This window comes from Dasypus novemcinctus, chromosome 4 (assembly GCF_030445035.2).
Source record: "Dasypus novemcinctus isolate mDasNov1 chromosome 4, mDasNov1.1.hap2, whole genome shotgun sequence".
NCBI classification, from domain to species: Eukaryota; Metazoa; Chordata; class Mammalia; order Cingulata; family Dasypodidae; genus Dasypus; species Dasypus novemcinctus.
Window position 1 is genome coordinate 79,188,182 of NC_080676.1, and position 27,735 is coordinate 79,215,916.

At 37.9% G+C, this 27,735-nt stretch overlaps 1 protein-coding gene across 1 annotated transcript in view; it reads left to right on the plus strand.

Moving 5' to 3' along the window:
• POLQ (DNA polymerase theta) overlaps window positions 1-27,735 on the plus strand; it is a 200,253-nt gene that overhangs the window by 53,216 nt on the left and 119,302 nt on the right. The window contains exons 10-12 of the mRNA XM_058295752.2: window positions 591-733; window positions 2,990-3,194; window positions 3,503-3,645. Of these exons, the coding sequence (XP_058151735.1) occupies window positions 591-733; window positions 2,990-3,194; window positions 3,503-3,645 (491 nt within the window). The remainder of the gene's footprint in view (window positions 1-590; window positions 734-2,989; window positions 3,195-3,502; window positions 3,646-27,735) is intronic.

Here is a 27,735-nt window from a genome sequence, read left to right on the forward strand (position 1 = left end):
AGTCCCACGCACAAGGAGTGCTCCCTGTAAGGAGAGCCACCCAGCGCGAAAGAAAGTGCAGCCTGCCCAGGCATGGTGCTGCACACACGGAGAGCTGACACAAGGTGATGCAACAAAAAGAAACACAGATTCCCGTGCCGCTGACAACAACGGAAGTGGACAAAGAAGACGCAGCAAATAGACACAGAGAACAAACAACCGGGGTGGGAGGGAAGGGGAGAGAAATAAATAAATAAATAAATCTTTAAAAAAAAAAACCAAAGCCTAGAAGATCTTTAAACAATCAAAAGTGGATTTTTACTTTGCTGTTAATGCTGGTTGATCCATTTGCTGGGTGCTGTGTGTGTGTGCTTTTTAAAATATTATGTGTAATTAGTAATAATTTTCATTTTACCTTACAGTTTTCAAAGTATCTTTATTAATTATTTAACTACCTATAATTATGGTTAATTCAAAGTTCAGAAAGTAGAAACATTAGCATAATTCTTTGATTGTAATAGCCACTGTTCTCTTTTGCCTCCTTTAAACAAGTAAGACAACTTAAGTTTTTTTAATTGGGATTTGGCATATATATGCTTTTTTGGTTATAGGTGAGAGTATCTTAGTTTGTAAGAACTCTGAGAAATCAAAAGGCGTAGCTCTACTTCAAGGATCTCTAAAACCTGTTTGCAGCTGTCTGCAAAGACAAGATGGAGAAGAAGTAACTGTCAGCATGATACGAGCTATTCTGGAGGTAAGAGAGAGTTCCTTAAATTACCCTGTGCTCCTTTGCTCCTATAGTAAAATGGTAGAGCTTCAGCATGTGAAAATCTTAGCTTTGTGTTTCTTTATAAGATTATTATATCTTTAGCCTCCCTAATTCTGAATCTCTTCTGTTTTATATTTTCTGATGATATGTCAGTCCATTCCAGTCAATTTAAACTCTCAGATGGTTCTTCTTTAGTGTTAAAATATTCTTTAGTATTTTCTCAATTTAAGAAAATGCTGACATTAAAATCTAGTTATGAAGACACATGGTTAGAGATTTCAAACAATACAGAAAGATCTAAAGTGAGAAGTAAAATATCCCTTTTCTCAGTCCTCAAAAGTATCTTCTATTAAGTATTTCATGTATTTGTCCTGGAAAGTTTTCTGTGTATTAACTGGCATGCACTGGTATTGGTTTTAGTATTAGTGTTGGTAGTACAGTACCTATACCCTATTCTTATATTCCCTTTTAAAAAAAGAATACTTTTGATAACTTAGAGTGTTGATAAGTTATAGAAAAGAACCACACTCATTCACTAATGAAACTCTTTTGGAGGGCAACTTGGCCATATCTATGAAAAGTGCACATACCTCCTTTTTTTAAAAATTTTAGTTTTTTTGATCAGAGAAATTGTGAGTTTACAAATCAATCATGCATACCCTACAGTATTCCCATGCATCATCCTACCACCAACACTTTACATTGTTGTGACACATTGGTTACAAATGATGAAGGAACATTGTAATATTACTGCTATCTATAGTACACAGCTTATACTTGTGTGTATTTTTCCCACAAACCCTCTCCTATTATTAACACCATGTATTAGTATCACATATTTATTATAGTTCATGAAAGAGCATTTTCATGCTTGTACTGTTAACCACAGTCCATCATCCACCATGGGGTTCACTGTGTTATATGGTTCCCTGCCTTGTACAATCCACCCTGACTCCCTCCACTAACCTCCCTAGACTATCTCTTTCTGCCACAATCATATTTATCCAGCAGCTTTATATTTAGGAACTTTACCTAGTGACATATTTGTGAATTTACACTGAATTAAATAAAAGAATGTTTATTATAGCACTATTAGTAATAAAAAACTGTAAACAATGACAATACAATTATACAATTAAACAATGATTAATACTAAATAAATTTGGGTAAAACTATGCCTTGTGGCCATTAATATGTCTGAGATAGCTTTGTTTATGATGATTTATTATTTTTTCCAATATATGTATTAAGTAAAAGCTGCAAGGGGCAAAATAGTTTAAATAATTGAATACATGTGAGAAATTGCTACCCACAAGGGCCCAACTCATCTCATCTGTTTCTGTACCTATTCCCACCCTCTTCTGACTGGATAGAAAAGTGTTTTAGTATAAGCATACTAACATGCCCACACATTTCCGAAGAAAGGATGAAAATAATTTATTTGGTTTTTGGCCATAAGTCATTAATATCTCCTTTATATAGGTTGTTAGTTCCAAATTTCAGATAGGTAATAATTCATTTATTTTAGTTTGTATAAGAAATTTTATCTACTTTTAAAGAAAATATCTCTTTTGATGTTTTTAGTAAATGTTATCCACATTTTTAATGAGTGAATATGGAAAGGTTAATATCAGAGTCCCTATACTAATATTCCGAGAATTTTTTTTTTTTTGGCTTTTTTTTATTTTTATTTTTTATTTTTTTTAATTGATTTTGTAAAAATATTACATTAAAAAAAATATATATGAGGACACCTTCAACCCCACCACCCCCACCCCACCACTCCCCCCCCAGCAACACTTATTCCCATCATCATGACACATCCATTGCATTTGGTAAGTACGTCTCTGGGCACCTCTGCACCTCATGGTCAATGGTCCACATCATGGCCCATACTCTCCCCCATTCCATTCAGTGGGCCCTGTGAGGATTTACAGTGTCCGGTGATTGCCCCTGAAGCACCATCCAGGGCAGCTCCAAGTCCCTAAGACGCCTCCACATCTCGTCTCTTCCTGCCATTCCCCATACCCATTAGCCACCATGTCCACTTTTCCCACTCCAATGCCACCTTTTCTCTGTGGACATTGGATTGGTTGTGTCCATTGCACCTCTATGTCAAGAGGAGGCTCAGATTCCTCTGAGAATATTTTAAGAGCACAAAATCACTTTATTTCTTTTTATATTATGGGATCCTAAATGTTGTCTAAAAAGTTACAGAAATTTTAAAACCTCTTCTATCAGATAGTAGTTGGTGGAGTGGCAAATACTTCGCAAGATATGCAGACTTATGCTTCTTGTACATTTTTGGCTGCAAGTATGAAAAAAGGGAAGCAGAAAATTCAAAGAAATCAAGATTCTGTTCAACTTGGAGAAATTGAGGCCTGTTTGATATGGCTACTGGAAAATGAATTCATCCAGATTATAGAAGCTAGTGATGGAAAACAAGGTAAATACAACTCAGTTCCAATTTACTCACTTTTTCATTTTTAGTGAAAAATGAATCATTTTAAAGTATGAGACTTTGCTCAGTAAGAGGAAATTGACTTTTAAGCAGAGCTGTGTGAGGCAACTTCAAAAAATTAGCATAGAGCTTGCTCATACATGTCCATGTATTAGACAAGATTCTGTTTGTTAAATTTATCAGAGGCTAGAAGGCTTATTATTGAATACAGGCAGGTGTTTTATTTTATTTTGTTTGTTTAATTTTATTTAATTTTAAACATTTCTTCCCTCACTTCCCTGTCTCTAAACCAGGAAAGGTGTATCATCCAACACATCTTGGTTCAGCTACTCTTTCTTCTTCACTTTCTCCAACTGATACCTTAGATATTTTTGCTGACCTCCAAAGAGCGATGAAAGGCTTTGTTTTAGAAAATGACTTGCATATCGTCTATCTGGTAAGATCTATTTTCTTCACTATAATATTTGTGAAAATGGGGAGAAAATATATAAATAGAATCCTGAAAAGCATACGTGAATACATAAATAGAATTTGAGAATATCTTGTATGTTTCCTTAACTAGGGGTAAGAATATACAGAAGAGGGTAGTTTTAAAGTAAGAAGCAAAATATCCTAGTGAACTTTTAATATATTTTTCCTACACCTATCTAATTACCTATGTATCTTCTTTTAACTTTCAAAAATGATTTGAGGTGGTTTATAAAATATATAGTTGTATTAGTTGGCCAAAGGGGTGCTGATGCAAAATACCAGAAATCTGTTGGCTTTTATAAAGGGTGTTTATTTGGGGTAGGATCTTACAATTACCAGGCCATAAAGCATAAGTTACTTCCCTCACCAAAGTCTTGCCTTGTATTGGGGTGAGATGGCTGCCGACATCTGCCAAGAGTTCAGGCTTCTTGGTTTCCTTTCTTGCTGGGGCTCCATTTCTCTCCAGGCTTAGCCGCTGTGCTCCTTCTACAAGTCCAGCTGTAGACTATCTGGTGAACAGCTCTGTCTCTCTCCCCAGGACTTCTGCCATGTCTAAGAAGCTGTGTCTATTCCTCTGCGTTCTTCTCCTGTGTGTTCACTTCCCTGACTCCAGCTCAAAACTCCCAACTCTATCCTTTGCCATGTTTTTTCTCTGTGAGTCCCTGCCCACCAAGGGGTGGGGATTCAGTGCTGGACTGATGTGGCCGACTCAGAGTCCTAATCATAATTTAATCAATTAAAAGTGATACCTTTGAAATAACAGTTTACAGACATAATCCAATAACTATTTTTGTAATTTATAAACAATGCTAAACTCCTACACTCCACCCTGTGAATTCAAAAAATCTTAAATCTTAATATCAATAACAATACTAAGTATGAAATCATATCATAATTGTTTAAAGAAATATAGTTTGTCTTGGGGCGAAGTCCTGTCTGCTGTAGACCTCTGAAACTTAGAAAACCGTTTATCTGCTTCCAGTACACAAATGGACAGAAAAAGGATAAACGTTTTTATTACAATAAGGAGAAACTGGGAGGGAAACATGAGGTATAGGTCCAGAACAGTTCAGTAAACCGGCAAGGCATCCTCCATTTGGATTCAAAGTCAGAGTCATTCTTATGACAATGGTTTCTTCTCTCTAGGGCCACATGGGAACCCACACTTTCCCCAGGCTTATCCAGCAGCCATTTTCTAGGTTCCAGCCTCATCAAGCATCTGAGTGGCAACTAAGATACAGACCTTACCGTCCAAGAGCATTTGGGTGATTGCCACACTTTACCCAAACTTTGGGTTAGAGTCTTAAGTCCCCTTGTATGGTGGAATGAAGACAACATCCTCCCTAATCTTTGGCATACAGACTCAAACCTCTTTGATAACGAGTTGGCGAGCTGGCCTTCCCTAACCCAAAGGGAACAGTTCCACCCCTCTCAGACCTATGGGATGTTGATCTTAACCACCCTAACCTTGAGGAATGTCCTCCACCCTCTCTGTACCCTGGGGCAGCAAAACTCTCCCTTAAAAAATTGGGTGGGAACATCCACCCTCTTCACCTGCTGGGGCAAACTCACCCTCTCTGTACACATGGGGTGGGGTTTCTCTCTTGGTCCAAGGCAATGTCTTAATTCCAGATCTCAGCTTCCATGGTTTTCCCCTTGAAGTCATTTCCCCTTCGATCTCTCCTTTCCATGTCCCTTTTATTCCAGGCTGTCAGTGGTTTTGTTCATATAGCTCTCTCAAGTCTGCAGGAAGCAGGGCTTCAAGCCATCAGACAGTAAGACTTTCCATAAGTCTTCCCTAGATAACTACATTTTCCATCCTGATTTACAAGTTCCAAATGTAGGTAAGTCCTCAAATGGGGCACTGCCATCTGGGAGCTTGATTTCCAAAGGCTTAGAATTCACAGATCAGCTTCTATTTTCTTTCTGCCTAACAATTTAGTCATCAGCTTGTCTCTCTCATCTAGCATTTTGCTATAAGCTTCAAGGAGAAGCCAAGCTACATTCTCCAAGTTTACTTTGGAAAGTTCTTCAGCTAAATGCCCAGGCTTGCTGTTTTCAAATTCTGCCTTCCAAAAAAAACATCAGGAGTCAAACTTGCTAAGTTCTGTGCGACTTTAAAACATGTATCACCTTTCCTCCAGTTTCCAATAATAGTTTCATCATTTACTTCTTTTTTTTTTTAAAGATTTATTTATTTATTTAATTCCCCCCTCTCCCCCGGTTGTCTGTTCTCTGTGTCTATTTTGCTGTGTCTTTTTTCTTTGTCCACTTCTGTGGTTGTCAGCGGCATGGGAAGTGTGGGCAGCGCCATTCCTGGGCAGGCTGCACTTTCTTTCGCGCTGGGTGGCTCTCCTTACGGGGTGCACTCCTTGCGCGTGGGGCTCCCCTACGCGGGGGACACCCCTGGGTGGCAGGGCACTCCTTGCGCGCATCAGCACTGCGCATGGGCCAGCTCCACACGGGTCGAGGAGGTCCGGGGTTTGAACCGCGGACCTCCCATGTGGTAGACGGACGCCCTAACCACTGGGCCAAGTCCGCCGCCTCATCATTTACTTCTAAGCCTCATAAAAAGGTTCTTTAGAGTCCATATTACTATCAACAGTCTCTTCAAAGCACTGTAGGTCTTTTTTACTTAGCATCTAACAATTCCTCCAAAAAATACCCCTTACCCATTTACCAAAACCGTTCTAGCATTTTGGTAATTGCAAAAGCACTACTCCTCTCCTGGTACCAAATTCTGTATTAGTCAACCAAAGAGGTGCTGATGTAAAATACCAGAAATCTGTTGGCTATTATAAAGCATATTTATTTGGGATAGAAGCTTACAATTAACAGTCCACAAAGCATAAGTTACTTCCCTCACCAAAATCTGTTGCTATGTGTTGGAGCAAGATGGCTGCTGATGTCTACCAATAGTTCAGGCTTCCTGGCTTTCTCTCTTCCTGGGGCTCAATTCACTCTGGGCTCAGCTCCTCTGCTCCTCTTTGTCCATTCTTCCTGGGCTTCAGCTCAAAACTCCAATCTCCCTTCTCTGTGGTGCAGTTTCACTGTGAGTCCCCACCTGCCAAACAATATCAAACTGCTACAGTAGTTTTTATAATATATAAGAGAACAGCAAAGGACAATGGGATATCAAGAAATTAAAGGTAAGATCATAATGTAAAATTTAAGCAAAGATTGGTGTATAAACATGCATGCCATTATGTCATGTACAATTGATTTTGTCAACTTTGGTTCTGAGCTTTCTAGTAACTAAAGCAGGGAGGGAAGCTTGATTAATTTGAATATTCATAAAATGAAAATCTAATACTTAGGAAAAGCATTGCATTTCACTGTCTAAGAGAAATTTAGTGCTACAAAGTTGCTTTGGGACTTACATCCTCTATAAAATCTTTAAAGTAAACATAATAAGGAATCTTGAAAGTTTGTTTTCATTAAACAGCCCTCTATGAATATTATTCCTTACAGCAAAACTACTTTTGATAAGAATTGGATGAAATAGAGTTTGAGGTCAAGAAACTCTTGGCCTCATCACTTACTAATTGTATAACCTTGAGTAAGCAAGTAGCCTCTCTTAAGATTACTTTTCTTCATTTGCAAAATGGAACTAACTAGTACCAATTTTTGGTGAGTGTCTGATATTTTAGTAACTAAATATTATTGCTTATTATTATATTATCTATTATTTCTAGTAAACTCCCCAATATGTTATTTTTTAAAATTTTATTTTATTTATTAATTTTTTAAAAAATATTACATTAAAAAAATATGAGGTCCTCATTCACCCCCACCGCCCCCACCCCACCACTCCCCCCACAGTAACACTCTCCCCCATCATCTTGACACATCCATTGCATCTGGTGAGTACATCTCTGGGCATTGCTGCACCCCATGGCCAGTGGTCCACACCATAGCCCACACTCTCCCACGGTCCATCCAGTGGGCCATGGGAGGACATACAATGTCCGGCAGTTGTCCCTGCAGCACCACTCAGGACATCTCCAAGTCCCGAAAATGCCTCCACATCTCATCTCTTCCTCCCATTCCCCGCACCCAGCAGCCACCATGGCCACTTTTTCCACTCCAATGCCACATTTTCTCGATATTAACCACAATAGTTCATGAATAGAATATCATTAAGTCCTCTCTAATCCTTACTGTATTCCTCCTTCCTGTGGACCTTGGCTTGGTTGTGTCCATTCCACATCTATGTCAAGAGGGAGGGGGCTTAGATTCCACATGGATACTGGAGGCAGTCCTCCTGCTTTCAGTTGTAGGCACTCTAGGCTCCATGGTGTGGTGGTTGACATTCTTCAACTCCATGTTAGCTGAGTGGGGTAAGTCCAATAAATCAGAGTGTAGGAGCTGAATTCTGTTGAGGCTCAGGGCCTGGCTATCATATTGTCAGTCCAGAGATTCAAATCCCCTAGATATATCTTAAACCCCAGCACCAACTACAATTCCAGTAAAGTAGCATGAAAGGCTTGTGAAAAGAGATCATATCTGAGTCCAGCTCCATCACGCAGAAACACCAGCTCCAAAGAAGGGCCAACTGACATGGCAGTGAACTCCATCTGCCATGACCATAGAACCTGTGGGTCTCTTTAGCCCTCAAAAGAACCAATACCTGGGGTTGTATCTACTTTATCTGTTTCTGAGACTCTGCTCAGGTGTGCATAAGGGCAATCCTTCTGACAACCTCCAGACTCTTTTTTAGAGACTCATAGCCATATAGACTTATTTGTCCTTTCCATTTCCCCCTTACTTTAGGTCAAACAGCATTTTTAACTCCTGTTATTATATGTAGACAGGGATATTCTGCTGGTCCACGTTGAATCTTTAATTCAAGGTCATTTTCTAGTTATGTCATCAGCTGGTACTTGGTAGTGATCCCTCGGTGCCAGGGAGGCTCATCCCCGGGTGTCATGTCCCATGCTGGGGGAAGGCAGTGCATTTACATGCTGAGCTTGGCTTCGAGACTGGCCACATTTGAGCAACATGGGGGCTGTCAGGAGGGAACTCCTAGGCACAGTGCTGCTCTAGGCCTTGTTCTTATTTCAGGTGTATAGGCTCACAAGCATAGTCATTAGTATCAGGGGCTCACTGTTGGACCCTCATTCCTTTCTGGTCCTTGCCGTTGCACCTGGGGGACTGCCGCTGCTCCCCTAGGGACCACGACAGAGCCCCCCCCGCCCCTGGCCAGGAACCCAGTACCACCCCAGGTGTTGTTTTTAATTGTTTCCACTATGAGTATATCCAAACATTTCCATGCACCCTGGACACATGCCCTGTATAACTCCCTGTCAACCATATGTCCCCTGTCAATAATATCCCATACCAGTATTCCTCCGCTGCCACTGTTGAACCACTCTGTGATCCAAAACTTCCTGAAAAGTGAAGCCCAATATAATGCCAGGTTCCCTTAATAGTAAAATGGACTATAGCGATGAGTTTAAAGGTTAGATATAGAATACATATTGATTTGGAAAAATTCTACATCCTATCTTTTTCTTCTCTTTTTTCCCTAATGAGCTTCTCTTCACAAGAGCCTTAGATCACAGTAATTCATATATACAATATACAGTACTCCCACATATCCAATATAAAACCTTTTCCCTTCCACAGCGATAATCTTTTAACTTATTCATATCATGTTTACTGAAACTGATGTACAGATATTGAGACAGTAGCTTTCAAACAAGGTAACATTTGGTTTACGTTGTGTTTTATACTTTAGGCTATACAGTTTTCTAAATTTTTAGTTATCTTATGTTTTACATTATGGTTTACATTATTAGTCTGTCGTCCCCCATATGTTTTTGGTGTAATATTACATGTTTTATATTCATCCTTGTGTACTCTTGTGAAACACTTCTATTGCCCTCACAGTTACATTGGTTTCATCTATTTAATATCTATTTCCCCCTCCCCTGGGGGCCCACAGTGACAGTCAATCTTCATTTCTTGAGTAGCCATGTTCAGAGATACTTGCAACAGTGTTGAGGGCTTGACTCGCTCAACTGCCCTAATGCCCTGGGAGCCACCATGTCTCTTGAGAGATACAGTTCCCTCTATTTGATGGCATTAGTCCTCCCCAGGTTGTGGGTCTACCGTCACTCTCATTCTATGGGTCTCTACCCAATGGTATAACGCACTCTGGCAAAATGAGCATTCACATGTTCCCTAGGAGTCTGTCCTACATCAGATTATCCCCTTGAAGTATCTTAAACAGGTAACTTTCCTAATGATATTTTGAAAAGGTTTTCTCAGCATTATATTCTCAACCAACACCTGACAATCTCCTATGTTCGTATGTTGCCCCACCCTCCCCCCAATTTCTTGGGCAATATTACCCATCTGCCCATCCCTAGCCCCCCTCAAACCTGCAAAGCCCCACCCAAAGGTAACCCTGTGCCCCCATTTTATCCCTTCCTTGTACACATACTTACCTCCAGCTTATCATAGATTTCACCCATGTAGATGTCAGCTCACATCCTTCGATTTCCTGTAAGCCTATCTTCCAGTCTTGAGGCAGCTTGGTTATTTCATATCATTGAGGTCATGTAGTATTTGTCCTTCAATGCCTGGGTTGCTTCACTTAACATAAGGTTCTCAAGATTCATCCATGTTATCACATGTTTGTTTGTAGTGTATTTGTTCTTAAAGCCGAGTAGTATTCCATTGTATGTATATACCACATTTTATTGATCCACTCATCTGTTGATGGGCATTTGGTTTGATTCCAACTTTTGGCGATAGTGAACAATGCTGCTATGAACATTGGTGTGCATATATCGGTTTGTGTCCTTGTTTTCAGTTCTGCTGGGTATATACCCAGCCGTGGAATTGCTGGGTCATATAGCAAATCTATGGTTAGTTTTTTGAGAAACCGCCAAACTGTCCTCCAGTATGGTTGGATCCTTCTGCATTCCCACCAGCAGTGGATGAGTGTTCCCATTTCTTCACATCCTCTCCAGCATTTGTATTCTTCTGTTTTTTTCATAGCTGCCAATCTTATGGGAGTAAGATGGTATCTCATTGTAGTTTTGATTTGCATTTCCCTGATAGCTCAAGATTTGGAGCATTTTTTCATGTGCTTTTTAGCCATTTGTATTTCTTCTTTGGAGAAGTGTCTGTTTAAATCTTTTTCCCATTTTTTAAATGGGTTGTTTATCTTTTTATTTTCAAGATATAGGAGTTCTTTATATATACAAGTTATAAGTCTCTTATCGAATATATGGTTGCCAAATATTTTCTCCCATTGTGTAGACTCCCTTTTTACTTTCTTGACAAACTCCTTTGAGGTGCACAAAGCTTTAATTTTGAGGAAGTCCCATTTATCTATTCGTTCTTTTGCTGCTCGTGCTTTTGGTGTGAAGTTCATGAAGCCATTTCTTATTACAAGGTCTTATAGATGTTTCCCTACACTGCTTTTCAAGGTCTTTATGGTCTTGGCTCTTATATTTAGGTCTTTGATCCATCTTGAGTTGATCTTTGTATAAGGTGTGAGATGGTAATCCTCTTTCATTCTTCTACATATGGATATCCAGTTCTCCAGGCACCATTTGTTGAATAGGCCATTTTCTCCCAGTTGAGAGGGTTTGGTGGCTTTATCGAATATTATATGGCTATATATATGAGGTTCTATATCAGAACTTTCATTTCGATTCCATTGGTCTGTGTGTCTCCCCTTATGCTAATACCATGTTGTTTTCATTACTGTAGCTTTGTAGTATGTTTTGAAGTCAGGTAGTGCGATTCCTCCAATTTCATTTTTCTTTTTCAATATGTCTTTGGCTATTCGGGGCCTCTTTCCTTTCCAAATAAATTTCATAGTTTTTCTAGTTCCTTAAAGAAGGCTGTGTTGATTTTTATTGGGATTGCATTGAATGTGTAGATCAGCTTTGGTAGGCTAGACATCTTAATAATATTTAGTCTTCCTATCCATGAACAGGGAATATTCTTCCATTTATTTAGGTCTTCTTTGATTTCCATGAACAGTCTTTGTATAGTTCTTGGTGTATACGTTTTTTTTACATCTTTAGTTAAATTTATTCCTAAATATTTCATTTTTTTATTTACTATTGTGAATGGTATTTGTTTCTTGATTTCCTCCTCCTCTTGCTCATTATTGGTGTACAGAAATGCTACTGATTTTTGTGCATTGATCTTCTAACCTACGACTTTACTAAACTCATTTATGAGTTCTAGAAGCTTTGTTGTAGACCTCTCAGGGTTTTCTATGTATAGGATCATGTCATCTGCAAATAATGAAATTTTGACTTCTTCCTTTCCAATCTGAATGCCTTTTATATCTGGTTCTTGCCTCAATGCTCAAGCAAGTACTTCTAAGACAATGTTAAACAGAAGGGGAGAGAGTGGGCATCCTTGTCTTGTTCCTGACTTTAGATGGAAGGATTTTAGGATTTCTCCATTATAAACGATGTTGCCTGTGGGTTTTCATATATACTCTTTATCATGTTCAGAAAATTTCCTTGTATTCCCATCTTTTGGAGTGTTTTTGTCAAGAAAGGGTGCTGTATTTTGTCAAATGCTTTTTCTGCATCTATAGATAAAATCATGTGATTTTTTTCCTTCAATCTGTTTATATGGTGTATTACATTGATTGATTTTCTTATGTTGAACCATCCTTGCATACCTGGAATGAATCGCACTTGGTCGTGGTGTATAATTCATTAATGTGTTGTTGAATACGATTAGCAAGTATTTTGTTAAGTATTTTTGCGTCTAGGTTCATTAGAGAAATTGGTCTGTAATTTTCCTTTCTTGTGGTGGCTTTGGTTTTGGTACTAGGGTAATGTTGGCATCATAGAATGAATTAGGCAATGTTCCTTCTGTTTCGAGTTTTTGGAAGAGTTTCAGCAGGGTTGGTGTTATTTCTTTCCGGAATGTTTGGTAGAATTCACCTGTGAAGCCATCTGGCCCTGGGCTCTTCTTAGTTGGGAGGTTTTTAATGACTGATTCTATCTTTTTACTCGTGATTGGTTTGTTGAGATCTTCAATTTCTTCTTTCGTCAATATAGGCTGTTTATGTGTTTCTAGGAATTTGTCCATTTCCTCTGAATTGTCGTTTTTGTTGGAATATAGTTTTTCAAAGTATCCTCTTATGATAGTCTTTATTTCTGTGGGGTCAGTGGTGATATCTCTTTTCTCATTTTTTATTTTGTGTATTCGCATCTTCTCTCTTTTTTTCTTTCTTAGTCTCGCTAAAGGTTTTTCAATTTTCTTGAGCTTCTCAAAAAACCAGCTCTTGGTCTTGTTTATCTTTTCAATTGCTTTCTTATTTTCTATTTCATTTAGTTCTGCTCTTATCTTTGTTCGTTCTTTCTTCTTCCTGTGGGATTACTTTGTTGTTTTTTTTCCTAATTCCTCTAAATGTGCAGTTAGTTCCTCAATTTTTGCTCTTCTTTTTGGATGTATGAATTTTTAGCTATAAATTTCCCTCTCAGTACTGCTTTTGCTGCATCCCATAAATTTTGGTATGTTCTGTTATCATTATCATTTGTTTCAAGGTATTCACTGATTTCTTTTGAGATTTCCTCTTTGACCCACTGTTTTTCTAAGAGTGTGCTGTTTAATTTCCATATCTTGGTGTGAAATCTGGGCCTCTGGCCCTTGCAGATTTCCAGCTTCACTCCACTGTCGTCAGAGATATTATTTTGTATGATTTTGATCTTTCTGAATTCATTAAGCCTTTCTTTGTGGCCTAGCATATGGTCTATCTTGGAGAATGATCCATGTGCACTTGAGAAAAATGTATATCCTGCTGTGTTTGGGTGTAATGATCTGTATATGTCTATTACATCCATCTCCTCTAATATACTGTTCAAATATTTTGTTTCTTTAGTGATTCTCTTTTGAGATGTTCTGTCCAGAGTTGATAGTGGTGTATTAAAATCCCCCACTATAATTGTAGATGCGTCTATTCTTTCACTTAGTTTTTCCAGCGTTTGCCTCACGTATTTAAAGGCGCCCTTGTTAGGAGCATAAATATTTATGATTGCTCGTTCTTCTTGACAGATTGTCTCTTTCACTAATATGCAGTATCTTTCTTTGTCTCTCACAATTGTTTTGCATTTAAAGTCTATTTTGTCTGATATTAATATAACTATTCCTGCCTTTTTTTGGTTATTGTTTGCTTGTAAGATTGTTTTCCAACCATTCACTTTCAACCTCCATGAATCTCTGGGTCTAAGATGTGTCTCTTGTAGACAGCATATAGATGGGTCATATTTCCTTATCCAATGTCACAGTCTGAATCTTTTGATAGGTGAGTTTAATTCGTTGACATTCAGTGTTATTACTTTCAAGGAATTATTTAAGTTAGCCATATTTTGATTGGACTTGTGTTTGTCATAGTTTGTTTTTTTTTCCTTCTCTTTTTGTCTTTTTTGTTGCTCTTACACTCTCCTCCAACTCTGTCTGTCCTGTTTTTTTCCTTTCTTCCTGCAGAACTCCCTTTAGAATTTCTTGAAGGGGAGATTTCTTGTTGGCATACTCTTTCAATTTCTGTTTATCTGTGAATATTTTGAATTCTCCATCATTTTTGAATGCTAGTTTAGCTGGATAGAGTATACTTGGTTGGAAATTTTTTTCTTTTAGTACCTTGACTACATCATACCACTGCCTTCTTGCCTCCATGGTTTCAATTGAAAAATCAGCACTTAATCTTATGGAGCTTCTCTTGTATGTGATGGTTTTCTTTTCTTTTGCTTCTTTTAGAATTTTATCTTTGTCTTGAGCGTTGGATAATTTGACAAGTATATGTCTTGGGGTGGGCCTGTTGGGGTTTATGATGTTTGGGGTGCGTTGTGCTCCTTGGATATGTACATCTGTCTCTTTCAGTAGATTTGGGAAGTTTTCAGCCATTATTTCTTGCAACACTCCTTCTGAACCCTTTCCCTTCTCTTCTCCTTCTGGGATGCCTATAATACGTATGTTTGTGCGTTTTGCATTGTCATTCAGGTCCCTAAGTCCTAGCTGGATTTTTTCTTTTTATCGATCAATTCTACTATCTGTTTGATTTCCGATGTACTGTCTTCCACATCGCTAATTCTCTGCTCTGCCTCTTCTAATCTGCTGCTATTTGCTGCGCGTGTATTTTTGATTTCTTGAACTGTGGTGTTCATTCCCATCATATCTGTTATCTTTTTGCATATATCTGCAATTTCCTCTCCAAGTGTTGTCTTCATATTGTTTACCTCTTCCTTTACTTCATTAAATTTGTCTCTGATATATGTTCTGAGATCCTTAATTACTTGTGTGAAGTTCTGCTCCCCTTCCTGGTTTTTAGTTTGTTCATTGGTTTCAGCCATGTTTTCCTGATTACTGGTTTGGTTTGTAGATTTTTGTTGCTGTCTGGTCATCATTTTATCTTGATGGGTTTAATCAGTTCCTTAGCTTCTTTGTCTAGTCTTGGAGATTAATTAGCTGTTGTTTTTGCGTAAGTGTTATATCTTCTCTTTGTCACTTTGTTCTTCTTATTCTAATTTCTTATTGCTGGCTGAATTCACTTTGAAGGAAAGTATTAGGGCCAGGGAAAGGCAATTGTGTAAGCAAAGAAAATGTGTAAAGTAGTATTGGTAATAAATGTTAACAGAGGAACAGTATGAGATCTGGGAGGATGGATATTAGGTTCCTGTAAGTTATGTAGAGTTATAGCAGTAAGTAGAGTATCAATAATGAGGTAGTCGACTGAATATGGGAGGAATATGGTATGAATTAAAAAGCTAGTGTTCTTGTCAGAGAGGGAAAGGGAAAAGAAAGACAATAGTTTCAAGAGTGGATAAAAGAAAACAAAACAAAGGTATTAGAAATTAAAAGTTAGAGAATTTGGGGATCAAAGAAAGGGAGGTGGAATATAGGGGCGACAGTAGATAATGGAGGATATCAAGATATGGGGGAAAGGGGATAGTGTAGGTAGCCAAAATCAGTTCACACAGAAATGAGGCAACGGAGGATGAGGAAACTCCGCAAATGTGAGGTGTTCCCTGCAGCACCTATTGTATAATTAAGATAAACTAAACTAAGAAGAAAATGAGGGACAAGAGAAAAGAGAGAAAAAAAAAAGTAGAGAAGGAAGAAAGAAAGAAAAAAGGGGGGGTGGGTAAAAAAAGGGAGGGGAACAAGTAAGGAAAAGAAAAGGAGATATAGAATAGCAACAGCAGCAACAACAAAAAACCCCTAAATAAATGAAAAAAAAAAAAGACCTTGGGGGATACAATGGGAGAAAAGACTAGGAGATAATGCAATATTAGCAACCAGGACAATAAAAAATAAAAACTGAAAAAAAAAAAAACAAAAACGCAAACATTGAGGGCTAGGACAATCAAGGACCTCAGATGGACCTCAGGGTGTGGTGGATTCAGGGATGGAAAGTCTGTGATATTGCACACTCAAGAGGTGTGAGTCTCTGGGGTGTGGGTCACCAGGGTTTAGGGGACACGGACCTGGCAACCTCAAATCCGGTCAACAGGGAGCCTGGGAGCACCGCAGTGCAACACAGCCTTCAGGGATCCCCACAGCTGGGTGCCAGCCCTATGGGGGAGGTCACATCCACAAACTCTGACCTATGTGTCAGAAACCCGCAATTCTCCCTCTCACTAGGGTCTCTTCTGTCGCTGTATCAACAATTCGACTTCAGGACAGCTGCCCCCTGCAAGCCCCCAAAACAGCCAATTGGCGGCGCCTCTATATTGCAGCCAATGTAAGGATGCTGCAGAACCGCAGCCAGGCCTAGGGGGTGGGGCTCTAGCCAGAAGCGCTGATATCAGTGTCCGAAACCGAAAATCCCACGCCTCGCAAAAGATTCCCCTAATCGGCTTCCAGACGCCTCCCACACTGCAAGCCCCCGAAACAGCCTCCTGGTGATGTCTCTTTATTGCAAGCGATTTAAGGCTGCTGCAGATCGGCAGCCGACCTTGGTGGCGGGGCTCTAGCCGGAAGCGCTATTATTCATGTCTGAAATAAAAAATTCTCTGCCTCGCAAAAAACTCCCGTCTGTCTCACCAAATCGGTTTGCGAAGGCCTCCTGCCTTGTAAGCCCCTGAATAGCCCGTTTAGGGCTTATGAATTCCCCAGTACCGCAGAGCCTCCAGGAATCGCTGCTGCGGTGCTGGTGCCGCGGGTCCGCCTGCCCCAGCAGGGAGCGTCCTGCGTGCAGCCCCTAACTCCGTGTAAGAGAGCCTCAATTTTATCTTTTACATGAATTTTCTCTGTTACCTTCCCACCAAATCGATGTCCAGACACCTCCTGCTCTGCAAAATCCCGAAACAGCCTTGTCTTGAAGAATTTCTAATGCTGCCCAGCCGCTTCTTTGTAGGAGAGAGTATAAGGTGCACTTACTCAACCCTTAACCCTCCCTCTGCCTTTGAATTCCCCCAATATGTTATGTAAGTCGTTTGTCAGATAGCCCAATTCTTCCTAGTCCCACTAAAACAAAAAGACTAATGGCCTTGGTATGCTGAATGCATGTAGTTAGTTGCTGCATTTCTCTCACCATTTGAATTGTATAACATTGAGTTGATTATACTTCAGAAGTTGTGTTCCTTCCCAAACTTGTTTATGTGAGTTACATAAAAACTAGATCGATATGGGAGTACTGTATATTGTATATATGAATTACTGTGATCTAAGGCTCTTGTGAAGAGAAGCTCAATAATTAGGGAAAAAAGAGAAGAAAAAGATAGGATGTAGAATTTTTCCAAATCAATATGTATTCTATATCTAACCTTTAAACTCATCGCTATAGTCCATTTTACTATTAAGGGAACCTGTCATTATATTGGGCTTCATTGTATTTGGTGAGTACATTTTCTTTCTTTCTTTTTTTTTTTCCTTTATTTTTTTTTTAATGTTACATGCATGTACTATTTTAATTTCCAATATTTAGAACATTTATGTGATTCAGAAATTAGAACTATATAAAAAGAAATACTCAGAAGTCTGATTCCCATATCAATCCCATTCATGCTGTTCTACCTGCCTTCATAGGTAAGCATTTTCATTAGTTTTTGGTTTATCTCTTCAATGTTTCATTTTACATTTTCCTACATAGGGGAGAGCATATTATATATGTAACTGTGTCTGTACTTCCCTTTTTTTCCTTAACAGTATATTTTGGAAATCATTCCATATCAGTTCATGGAGATTTTTTATCTTTTAATCCCATGTTTTTGGTAGTTGTATTACTTCATTGCATGAATGCACCATTTTTTTGTTTGTTTGTTTTTTGTCTTTATTTTTTTAATGTTACATTTAAAAATATGAGGTCCCCATATGCCCCCCATCCCGCTCACCCCACTCCTCCCCCCATAACAACAACCTCCTCCATCATCATGAGACATTCATTGCATTTGGTGAATACATCTCTGAGCACTGCTGCACCTCATGGTCAGTGGTCCACATCATAACCCACACTCTCCCACAGTCCATCCAGTGGGCCATGGGAGGACATACAATGTCCGGTAACTGCCCCTGCAGCACCACCCAGGACAACTCCAACCCCCGAAAATGCCCCTACATCACATCTTTTCCTCCCACTCCCTACCCCCAGCAGCCACCATGGCCACTTTCTCCACACCAATGCCACATTTTCTTCAATTACTAATCACAATAGTTCATGAATAGAATAACAGTAAGTCCACTCTAATCCATACTCTATTCCTCCATCCTGTGGTCCTTAGAATGGTTGTGTCTACTCCACATCTGTATCAAGAGGGGGCTTAGAATTCATATGGATGCTGGATGCAATTCTGCTTTCAGTTGTAGGCACTCTTGGCTCCCTGGTGTGGTGGATGACCTTCTTCACCTCCATGTTAGCTGAGTGGGGTAAGTCCAATAAACCAGAGTGTGGGAGTTGCAAGTCTGTTGAGGCTCAGGCCCTGGCTATCACATGGTCATTCCAGAGATTCAGGTCCCCTAAGTATTGGTTCTTCTGAGGGCTACAGAGACCCACAGGTTCTATGGTCATGGCAGATGGAGTTCAGTGCCATGTCAGTTGGCCCCACTTTGGAGTTTGTGTTTCCATGTCATGGAGCTGGATTCAGATGTGATCTTTGTCCACAAGTCTCTCCTGTTACTTTTACTGAAACTGTAGTTGCTGTTGGGGTTTAATGTACCATTGTTTAATACAATCAGTTTATTGTTGATGGACATTTGGGTTGTTTCCAACGTTATTGAAAATAATGCCACAGTGAATAATTTGGTGCCTATTTGTTTAGTTTTAATGGAGGCATGTATTTGGGAAAATTTCTGGAAATGCAATTTTTAGGTCAAAGTGGAAAGGCGTAGTGATTTTGGTTTTGTAAAATTGTCCTCTATAGGGTTTCTATAATTTTCAGTTCTTATCAGTGATATTTGAGAATGGCTATTTTTTCCATAGTATCACCAATAGAGTTTATTGTCAAGCTTTTGGGTTTTTGAGTATAGTTTTAATTTATATTTAGGAGAGATATATAGGTGAATTTGAACATTTTTTCCATTAAAAAAGACATTTGCCTTTTTCTAGGAACCATCCATGACTTTTGCCCATTTTTCCAATGTGCTTTTGGCCTATTTAAATAATAGTTTTAAAGATTCTTTATATTAAATATATTGGGATGATTAGTCTTTTTCGGTATAAGGTGAAAGTATTTTTTTCCCAGTTTTTCACTTGTCTTTCACTTCTTATTACGTGTTTTGCCTAGCATTAGGCAATTTTACCTTCTTTTCATTCATTTTTCAGAATGGCTATCTAGTAGTCCCACATCATTTATTAGAAGGTTCATTTTCCCACTGACTGATTTTGCCAATTTTTATCTTATACGCTGTTTTAGTTTGCTACAGGCTGCCAATGCAATATACCAGAAATGTGTTCTCTTTTTTTTCTTTCTCTGTTCCTTTCTTGCCTTTTTCTTTTTTCTTTTTAACAAATCAATTTTATTTATATATATTAATAAAACATGCAACTCATCCAAAGTGTATAATAAATGATATTTGGTATAATCACATAGATGTGCATTCATCACTTCAATCATTATTAGAGCATTTTCATTATTTCAATAATAATAGGACTAATAATAAACAAGAAAATTCTTTACCTGTCCATCTGTTTCCCCTGCTGTACCTAGCAGCTATTTCTGGTTATTCTTACACTATTATTTATTTATTAAGCAGTTTTATTGAGATATATACACTTAATTACACTATCCAAAGTAGGTAATCAATGGCCTTTAGTATAATCACAATGTTGTGCATTCAATACCACTAAAAATTTTAGAACAATTTCATTACTCCTAAAAGAAATTCTCCACACCCCATATCAGTCCTTCCCTAGCCCTAAATAACCACTAATCTAATTTCATTTTTGTAAATTGATTTATATTTTAAATAAATGAAATCATACAATAAGTAGTAATTTGTGTCTGGTTTCTTTCACTTAGCATAATGGGTTTTTTTTGTCTGATATTAACATCTTGTAGTATTAGCATATATTTATTTGGTTTCAAAAAAAGATGGTCTGATACATGCAATTTTAACAATATTCATATTTCACATGTGGTTTTACTATGCTATATAATTCCATGTTACAGTTTTTAGCTTTCCTTCTAGTAATATATGTGACAGACTTTTACTTTAGGCTACTTTCATAACAATATAGTAGCAATAATGCTAGTTAATCACATTATGTTGGGTTTTTATCTTTTCATTTCCCAAGATTAACACGTCCTTTTTATCAATTCTGTACAAGTTAACCCTTAGCATTCCATTCTCTAATCTCATTCTATTTTCTGGTGACCCATATTCAAGTTTTTACCTCCATGAGTTTACACAGTATATTTAGTTCATAGTAGCGCAATCATACAGTATTTGTCCACTTATGTCTGGCTTTCTTCACTCAACATAATGTCCTCCAGGTTCATCCATGCTGTCATATGCTTTACAACTTCATTTCTTCTTATAGCTGCATAATATTTCTTCGTGTGACTACTCCAGTTTGTTTATCCATTCATTGGTTGATAGACACCTGGGTTATTTCCAGCTTTGGCAATTGTGAACAATACCACTATGAACATAAATGTGCAGATGTCTATTCATGTCACTGCTCTCAGTTGCTCTGGGTATATACCCAATAGTGGTATTTCAGGGTCACATCACAATCTATATTCAACTTCTTTAGGAACTGCCAAACAGTTCTCCACAGTGTTTGTACCATTCTGCATGTCCAACAACAGTGAGTAAGTGTTCCTATCTCTCTACATTCTCTCCAACATTTATAGTTCTCTGTCTTTTTAATAGTGGCCATTCTGATAGGTGTGAAATGATATCTCATTGTATTGATTTGCATTTTCCTAATCATTAATGATGTTGAGCATTTCCTCATGTGTTTTTTTGCCATTTGTATTTTTTCTATAGATAAATGTCTGTTCAAGACTTTTGCCCATTTTTAAAACAGGTCTTCTGTCTTCTTCTTATTGAGTTGTAACATCTCTCCCATTAAGTCAGCTGCAATTCCTGTGAGGTGCAAGTGTTTAATTTTGAGGAGGTCCCATTTTATTTGTGTGCTTTGGGTGTGAGGACCAAGAAACCACCACCTACAACAAGGTTGTTAAGATGTTTCCCTGCATTTTCTTCTAGTAGTTTTATGGTCCTTGCTTTTATATTTAGGTCTTTGATCCATTTTGAATTGATTTTTGTATAAGTATTGGGATAGGGATCCTCGTTCATTTTTTTGGTTATAGATATCCAATTCTCCCAGCGCAATTTGTTGAAGAGACTGTTTTGCCCTGTTAACATGAACTTTGTAGGTTTGTCAAAAACTAGTTTATGGTAGAGGTGAGGGTTTATTTCTGGACTCTCAGAAATACTGTCTATGCCATTATTGTACTGATTTGACTGCTGTAGTTTTGTAATATGTTTCAAGTTCAGACAGTGAAATTCCCTCTATGTTGCTCTTCTTTTTTACAGTGCTTTTGGCTATTCAGGTGCATTTTCCCTTCCAAATGAATTTGGTAATTGCCTTTTCTAATTCTGTAAAGTAGACTGTTGGAATTTTAATTGGTATTGCATTGAATCTATAAATAAAGTTTGGGTAGGTGTGATACCTTCATCATGTTTACTCTTCTAATCTTTGAACATAGAATATCTTTTCATTTGTTTAGGTATTTATTGATTTCTTGAAGCATTGTTTAGTAGTTTTCTGCGTATAGGTCCTACACTTCTTTGGTTAAATTAATTCCTATTTGAGTCTTTTTGTTGCTATTGTAAATGGAATTTTTTCCCCCAATATCCTCCTTAGATTGTTCAATACTAGTGTACAAAAACATTACTGATTTCTGCTTATTGATCTGGTAGCCTTCCACTTTGCTGAGTCATTTATTAGCTCAAGTAGCTTTGTTGTAGACATATCAGAATTTTCTAAATATAGGATCATGTCATCCATAAATAATGAGAGTTTTACTTCCTCTTTTCCTATTTGGATGCCTTAGTGTTTTTGTTTGTTTTTTTTTCCTGTCTAATTGCTGTAGCTAGAACTTCTTGTACAATGTTCAAAAGCTAGGTGACTGTTGACATCCCTGTGTTGCTTCCAATTTTAGAGGGAAAGCTTGCAGCCTTTCTCCATTGTGTACAATATTGGCTGTGTGTTTTTCTTATGTCTTTTATCATATTGGGGAATTTTCCTTGTATTTCTGTCTTTTGAAGTGTTTTATCCAGAAAGGATGCTGGATTTTGTCGAATGCCTTTTCTGCGTCATTTGAAATGATCATGTGTTTTTTTTCCTTCGATTTGTTAATGTGGTGTATTACATTAATGGATTTTCTTAGTTTAAACAGCCTTTAATACCAGGAATAAATCCCACTTTGTCATTATGTATAATTTTGATATGCTTTTGGATTCGATTGCAAGTATTTTGTTGAGAATTTTTGCATCTATGTTTATTAGATAGATTGGTCTGTAATTTTCTTTTCTTGTAGTGTCTTTATCTGGCTTTGGTCTTAGGGTGATGTTGGCTTAATTTTCTCTTCTCTTGAATTTTTTGGAAGAGTTTAAACAGGATTGATGTTGTTTCTTTTCAAAATGCTTGGTAGAATTCACCTGTGAATTCATTTGGTTCTGGAATTTTCTTTGCTTGGAGATTTTTGATGACAGATTCAATCTCTTTAAATATGATTGGTTTGTTAAGTTCTTGTATTTCTTGTAGCATCAGAGTAGGATGTGGATTTCTAGTGAATTGTCAATTTCATTTGTCTATTTTGTTGGCTTACAGTTTCTTATCATTTCCTTTTATGATCCTTTTTATTTCTGTGAGGTCAGTTGTAACTTCCCCCCTTTCATTTCTGATGGTATTTATTTGCATCTTTTCTCTTTTTTCCTTTGTTGTTCTCACTAAGGGTTTTGTCAATTTTATTTATCTTCTCAAAGAACCAGCCTTTGGTTTTGTTGATTTTCTCTTGTTTTTTTTTTTTGTTCTCAATTTCATTTATTTCTACTCTATTCTTTATTATTTCTTTCCTTCTGTTTGCTTTTGCATTGGTTTGCTGTTGTTTTTCTAGTTTCTCTAGTCATTCAGTTAAATCTTTGAGTTTAGCTCTTCTTTTTTAAGATCGGTGTTAGGGGCTATGTATTTCCCTTTCAAGACTGCCTTCACTGTATCCTGTAAGTTTTGCTAAATTGTGTTCTTGTTTTCATTTTTCTCTCTATATTTATTGATTTGACTTGCAATTTCTTCTTTGACTCACTGATTATTTAGGAGTGCATTGTTTAGCCTCTACTCTGTGGCTTTACCTCTTTCCTGTCTATTATTGATTTCCAGTTTCATTCCATTATGATCTGAGAAGATGCTTTGTATAATTTCAATCTTTTTATATTTGTTGAGAGTTTTATAATGCCCTAATATGTGGTCTATCTTGGAGAAAGATCCGTGGGCACTTGAGAATAATGTATACCCCACTAAGTTTGGATCAACGATCTGTATATGTCTGTTAGGTTGAACTTGTTTATCACATTGTTCAAGTTCTTGCTTTCCTTTTTGATCTTCTATTTGTTCTAACTTATGATTTGAGTTGTATTTGAAGTCTCCAGCAATTATTGCAGAGATGTCTATTTCTGTCTTAAATTTTGCCAGAGTTTGTTTCATGTATTTTGGGCCGCCCTGGTTAGGTGTGTAGATATTTATGACTGTTGTATCTTCCTGGTGGATTTTCCCTTTCTAAAATACATAGTGGTCTTATATAATCTCTTAAACATTTTTTTTGCATTTAAAGTCTGTTTTGTCTGATATTAGTATAGGTATTCCTGCTCTATTTTGGTTATTGTGTGGGCTGTCTTTTTCCCATCCATTCACTTTCAGCATTCACTTTTCTCCCTGGGTTTCAGGTGAGTCTCTAGTAAACAGCATATGGATGGCTCATGCTTTTTTGTCCATCCTCTCTGCCTATATCTTTTTTTTTTTAAAGATGTATTTATTTATTTATTTCTCCCCCCCACCTCCCCCCCCCGCCCCAGTTGTTTGTTCTCTGTGTCTATTTGCTGCGTCTTCTTCGTCCGCTTCTGTTGTTGTCACTGGCACGGGAATCTGTGTTTCTTTTTGTTGCGTCATCTTGTTGGGTCAGCTCTCCATGTGTGCAGCACCATTCCTGGGCAGGCTGCACTTTCTTTTGCGCTGGGCAGCTCTCCTTACGAGGTGCACTCCTTGTGCGTGGGGCTCCCCTATGCAGGGGAAACCCCTGCATGGCAGGGCACTCCTTGCACGCATTGGCACTGCGCACGGGCCAGCTCCACATGGGTCAAGGAGGCCCGGGGTTTGAACTGCGGACCTCCCATGTGGTAGATGGATGCCCTAACCACTGGACCAAGTCCACCGCCTGCCTATATCTTTTGATTGGCAAGTTAATCCATTCCCATCCAGTGATGTTACCTTAAATACATTATTTACTTCCACGATTTTATTTTTTGGTGTTCATATATCATATCTTGTTTTCATCTGTCTTTTTACTCTTTTGGTTATCCTTTCCTATATACTTCTATACTCTCCTCCAAGCCTCTCTTTCCTGTCTTTTTCTTTCAGTCTCTGAGGCTTCCTTTAATATTTGTTGTAAAGGTGGTTTCTTTTTTACAAACTTTATTATTTTTTGTTTGTGAATATTTTAAACTCACCTACATTTTTTAAGGACAATTTTGATGGATAAAGAATTCTCAGCTGGCAGTTTTTCTCTTTCTGTATCTTAATTTTGTCATACCACTATCTTCTCGCCTCCATGATTTCTGATGAGAAATCTGTACTAAATCTTACTGGACATCTCTGTAACCATGTGATGGTTTGCTTCTCCCTTGCTGCTCTCAGAATTTTCTCTTTATCTTTGACCTTTGACATTCTGAGTAATATGTATCTTGGAGGATGTCTATTCAGATTTATTCTGATTGGGGTATGGTATGCTGCTTGGATGTATATGTTCATTTCTTTCGTCAGAGTTGAGAAATGGTTAGCTATTATTTCCTCAAATACTCTTTTTGCACTCTTTCCTTTCTTTTCTCCTTCTGGAACTTTCTTGACACATATGCTGTGCCTTTCATGCTATTATTAAACACCCTGAGCCGCTACTCAGTTTTTTCCATTCTTCTTGCTCTTTAATTTCAGCTGCTCTGACTTCAGTACCATACATTCCTACTGTGTCTTTCAATGCACTGAACTCTGTTCAAGTTTTCAAATTCTACTTTGTGCTTGCTCAGTGTCTTTTTGATGTCATTTATTTCTTTAGCAATATTGTCTTTCTCCTCATTAATTTGATTTTGGAAATTTGAATGCATCTCAATTAGTTGTCTCAAATGTTGCATCCCTTCTGAGTCTTGATATATTCCTTTTCTTGGGCCGTGTCTTCCATTTTCTTAGTATAGCTTATAATTTTTTAGTGATGTCTAGGCATCTGTTTAGGATGGTGAGTTTACACAAATGCTCAATTTCTCTCTCCTTCATAGGGATTTAGTGGTGGGAGGCTGTATATTACTGCTGTTCTTTGATACTTGGTTCAACCTGGGTCTTTAGGATTGTCCCTGTTTGTAGCTCAAAATTGGGCTCTGGACCCAGTCATGGTTTGCAGACCCATTTCCTTGGGCCTTGGGAGGGAGGCTTCTAAAGGCTGGAAAAAACCTCCCTTACTTAACTTGCTTTTAATTTCTTCATGTTCACTTCCTTGGTCTGCCAGCAGATGATCTTCTCTATTCGTGCAAAAAAAAAAAAAACGAAGAAAACATTTGGCAATATACAGCACCCTTTCGTTATGAAAACACTTTGAAATAGGAATAAAAGGAAACTTTCTCAATGTGATGAAGTGTGTATATGAAAAACCCACAGCTAATATATTCAATGGTGAAATGCTAAAAGCTTTACCTCTAAGATCTGAACCAAGACAAGGATGTCCACTGTTACTGCTTTTATTTAACATCGTGTTAGAAATACTTGCTCAAGCATTTAGGCAAGAAAAAGATACTAAAGGCATCCAAATTGGGAAGGAAGAAGTAAAAATTTCACTATTTTCAGATGACATGATCCTATACATAAGAAGCCCCGAGAAATCTATAACAAAGCTTCTAGAGCTGGTGAATGAGTTCAGTAAAGTGGCAGGATATAAGATCAACATGCAAAAATCAGTAGCATTTCTGTACACCAATAATGAGGAATCTGAGGAGGAAATGAAGAACAAAGTTCCATTTACAATAGAAACCAAAAGAATCAAATACCTAGGAATAAACTAAAGATGTAAAGGGCTTGTATGTAGAAAACTATACAATGTTGTTAAAGGAAATTCAAGACCTAAATAAATGGAAGATTATTCCCTGTTCGTGGACTGGAAGACTAAACATCATTAAGATGTCCATCCTACCCAAATTGATTTATAGATTTAATGCAATCCCAATAAAAATTGCAATGGCATTTTTTTAACGAATTGGAAAAGCTAACTATGAAATTTATTTGGAAGTGCCAGAGTTCCCAAATTGTCAAAGACTTATATTGAAAAAGAAAAACGAAATCAGAGGAATCAACTACCTGACTTTAAAGCATATTACAAAGCTACATTGGTCAAAACTTCATGTTTTTGACACAAGGATAGACATAATGACCAGCAGATTTGAATTGAAAATTCTGATATAGATCCTCACATATCCAGTCAGCTGATATTCAACAAGGCCACCAAGCCCACTCAACTGGGAGATAATGGCCTCTTCAACAAATAATTTTAGAGAACTGGATATCCATATCCAAAAGAATGAAAGAGGACTACCATCTCACACTGTATACAAAAATTAACTCAAGATGGATCAAAGATTTAAATACAGAGCCAAGTCCATAAAGCTCCTAGGGAGGTATGTACTAGATCTTTTTTTCTTTTCTAAAAGATATTTAGATTACATAAATATTACGTAAAAAATATAGGGGCAGTCTTGGTTCCCTGGTGTGGTGGTTGACAATTGTCACCTCCCTGTTTGCTGACCTGCATAAGTCCAAAGAACCGGAGTGTAGTAGTTGCAACTCTACTGAGGTTCAGGGCCCAGCTGGCACATGGCTAGTCCAGAGATTCAAGTCTCCTGAGTATACACCAACCCCAGCGCAAACCACAGTTTCAGTAAAAGTAACAGAAGAGGCTTGTGTAGAAAGGTCACATCTGAGTCCAACTCCATCACACTCAGGAACACAAATTCCAAAGTAGGGCCCACTGACAAGGCACTGAACTCCAGAGCCATTTGCCATGACCATAGAACCTGTGTGTCTCGGTAGCCCTCAGGAGTACCAGTACGCATCCATTTACCATGTGGGCTCTATATCAAGCCCCCTCTTGATATAGATGTAGAGTGGACATCACCATCACATGGTCCACAGGATGGATGAATAAAATATGGATTAGAGTAGACTTGTATTCTACTATAGAACTATTTTGACTAGTAATGGAAGAAACTGTAGCATTGATGTGGAGAAAGTGGCCACAGTAGTTGCTGAGGGCAAGGAGAAGGAAGAAGAGATGTGATGTGGGGACATTTTTGGGACTTCACATTGTCC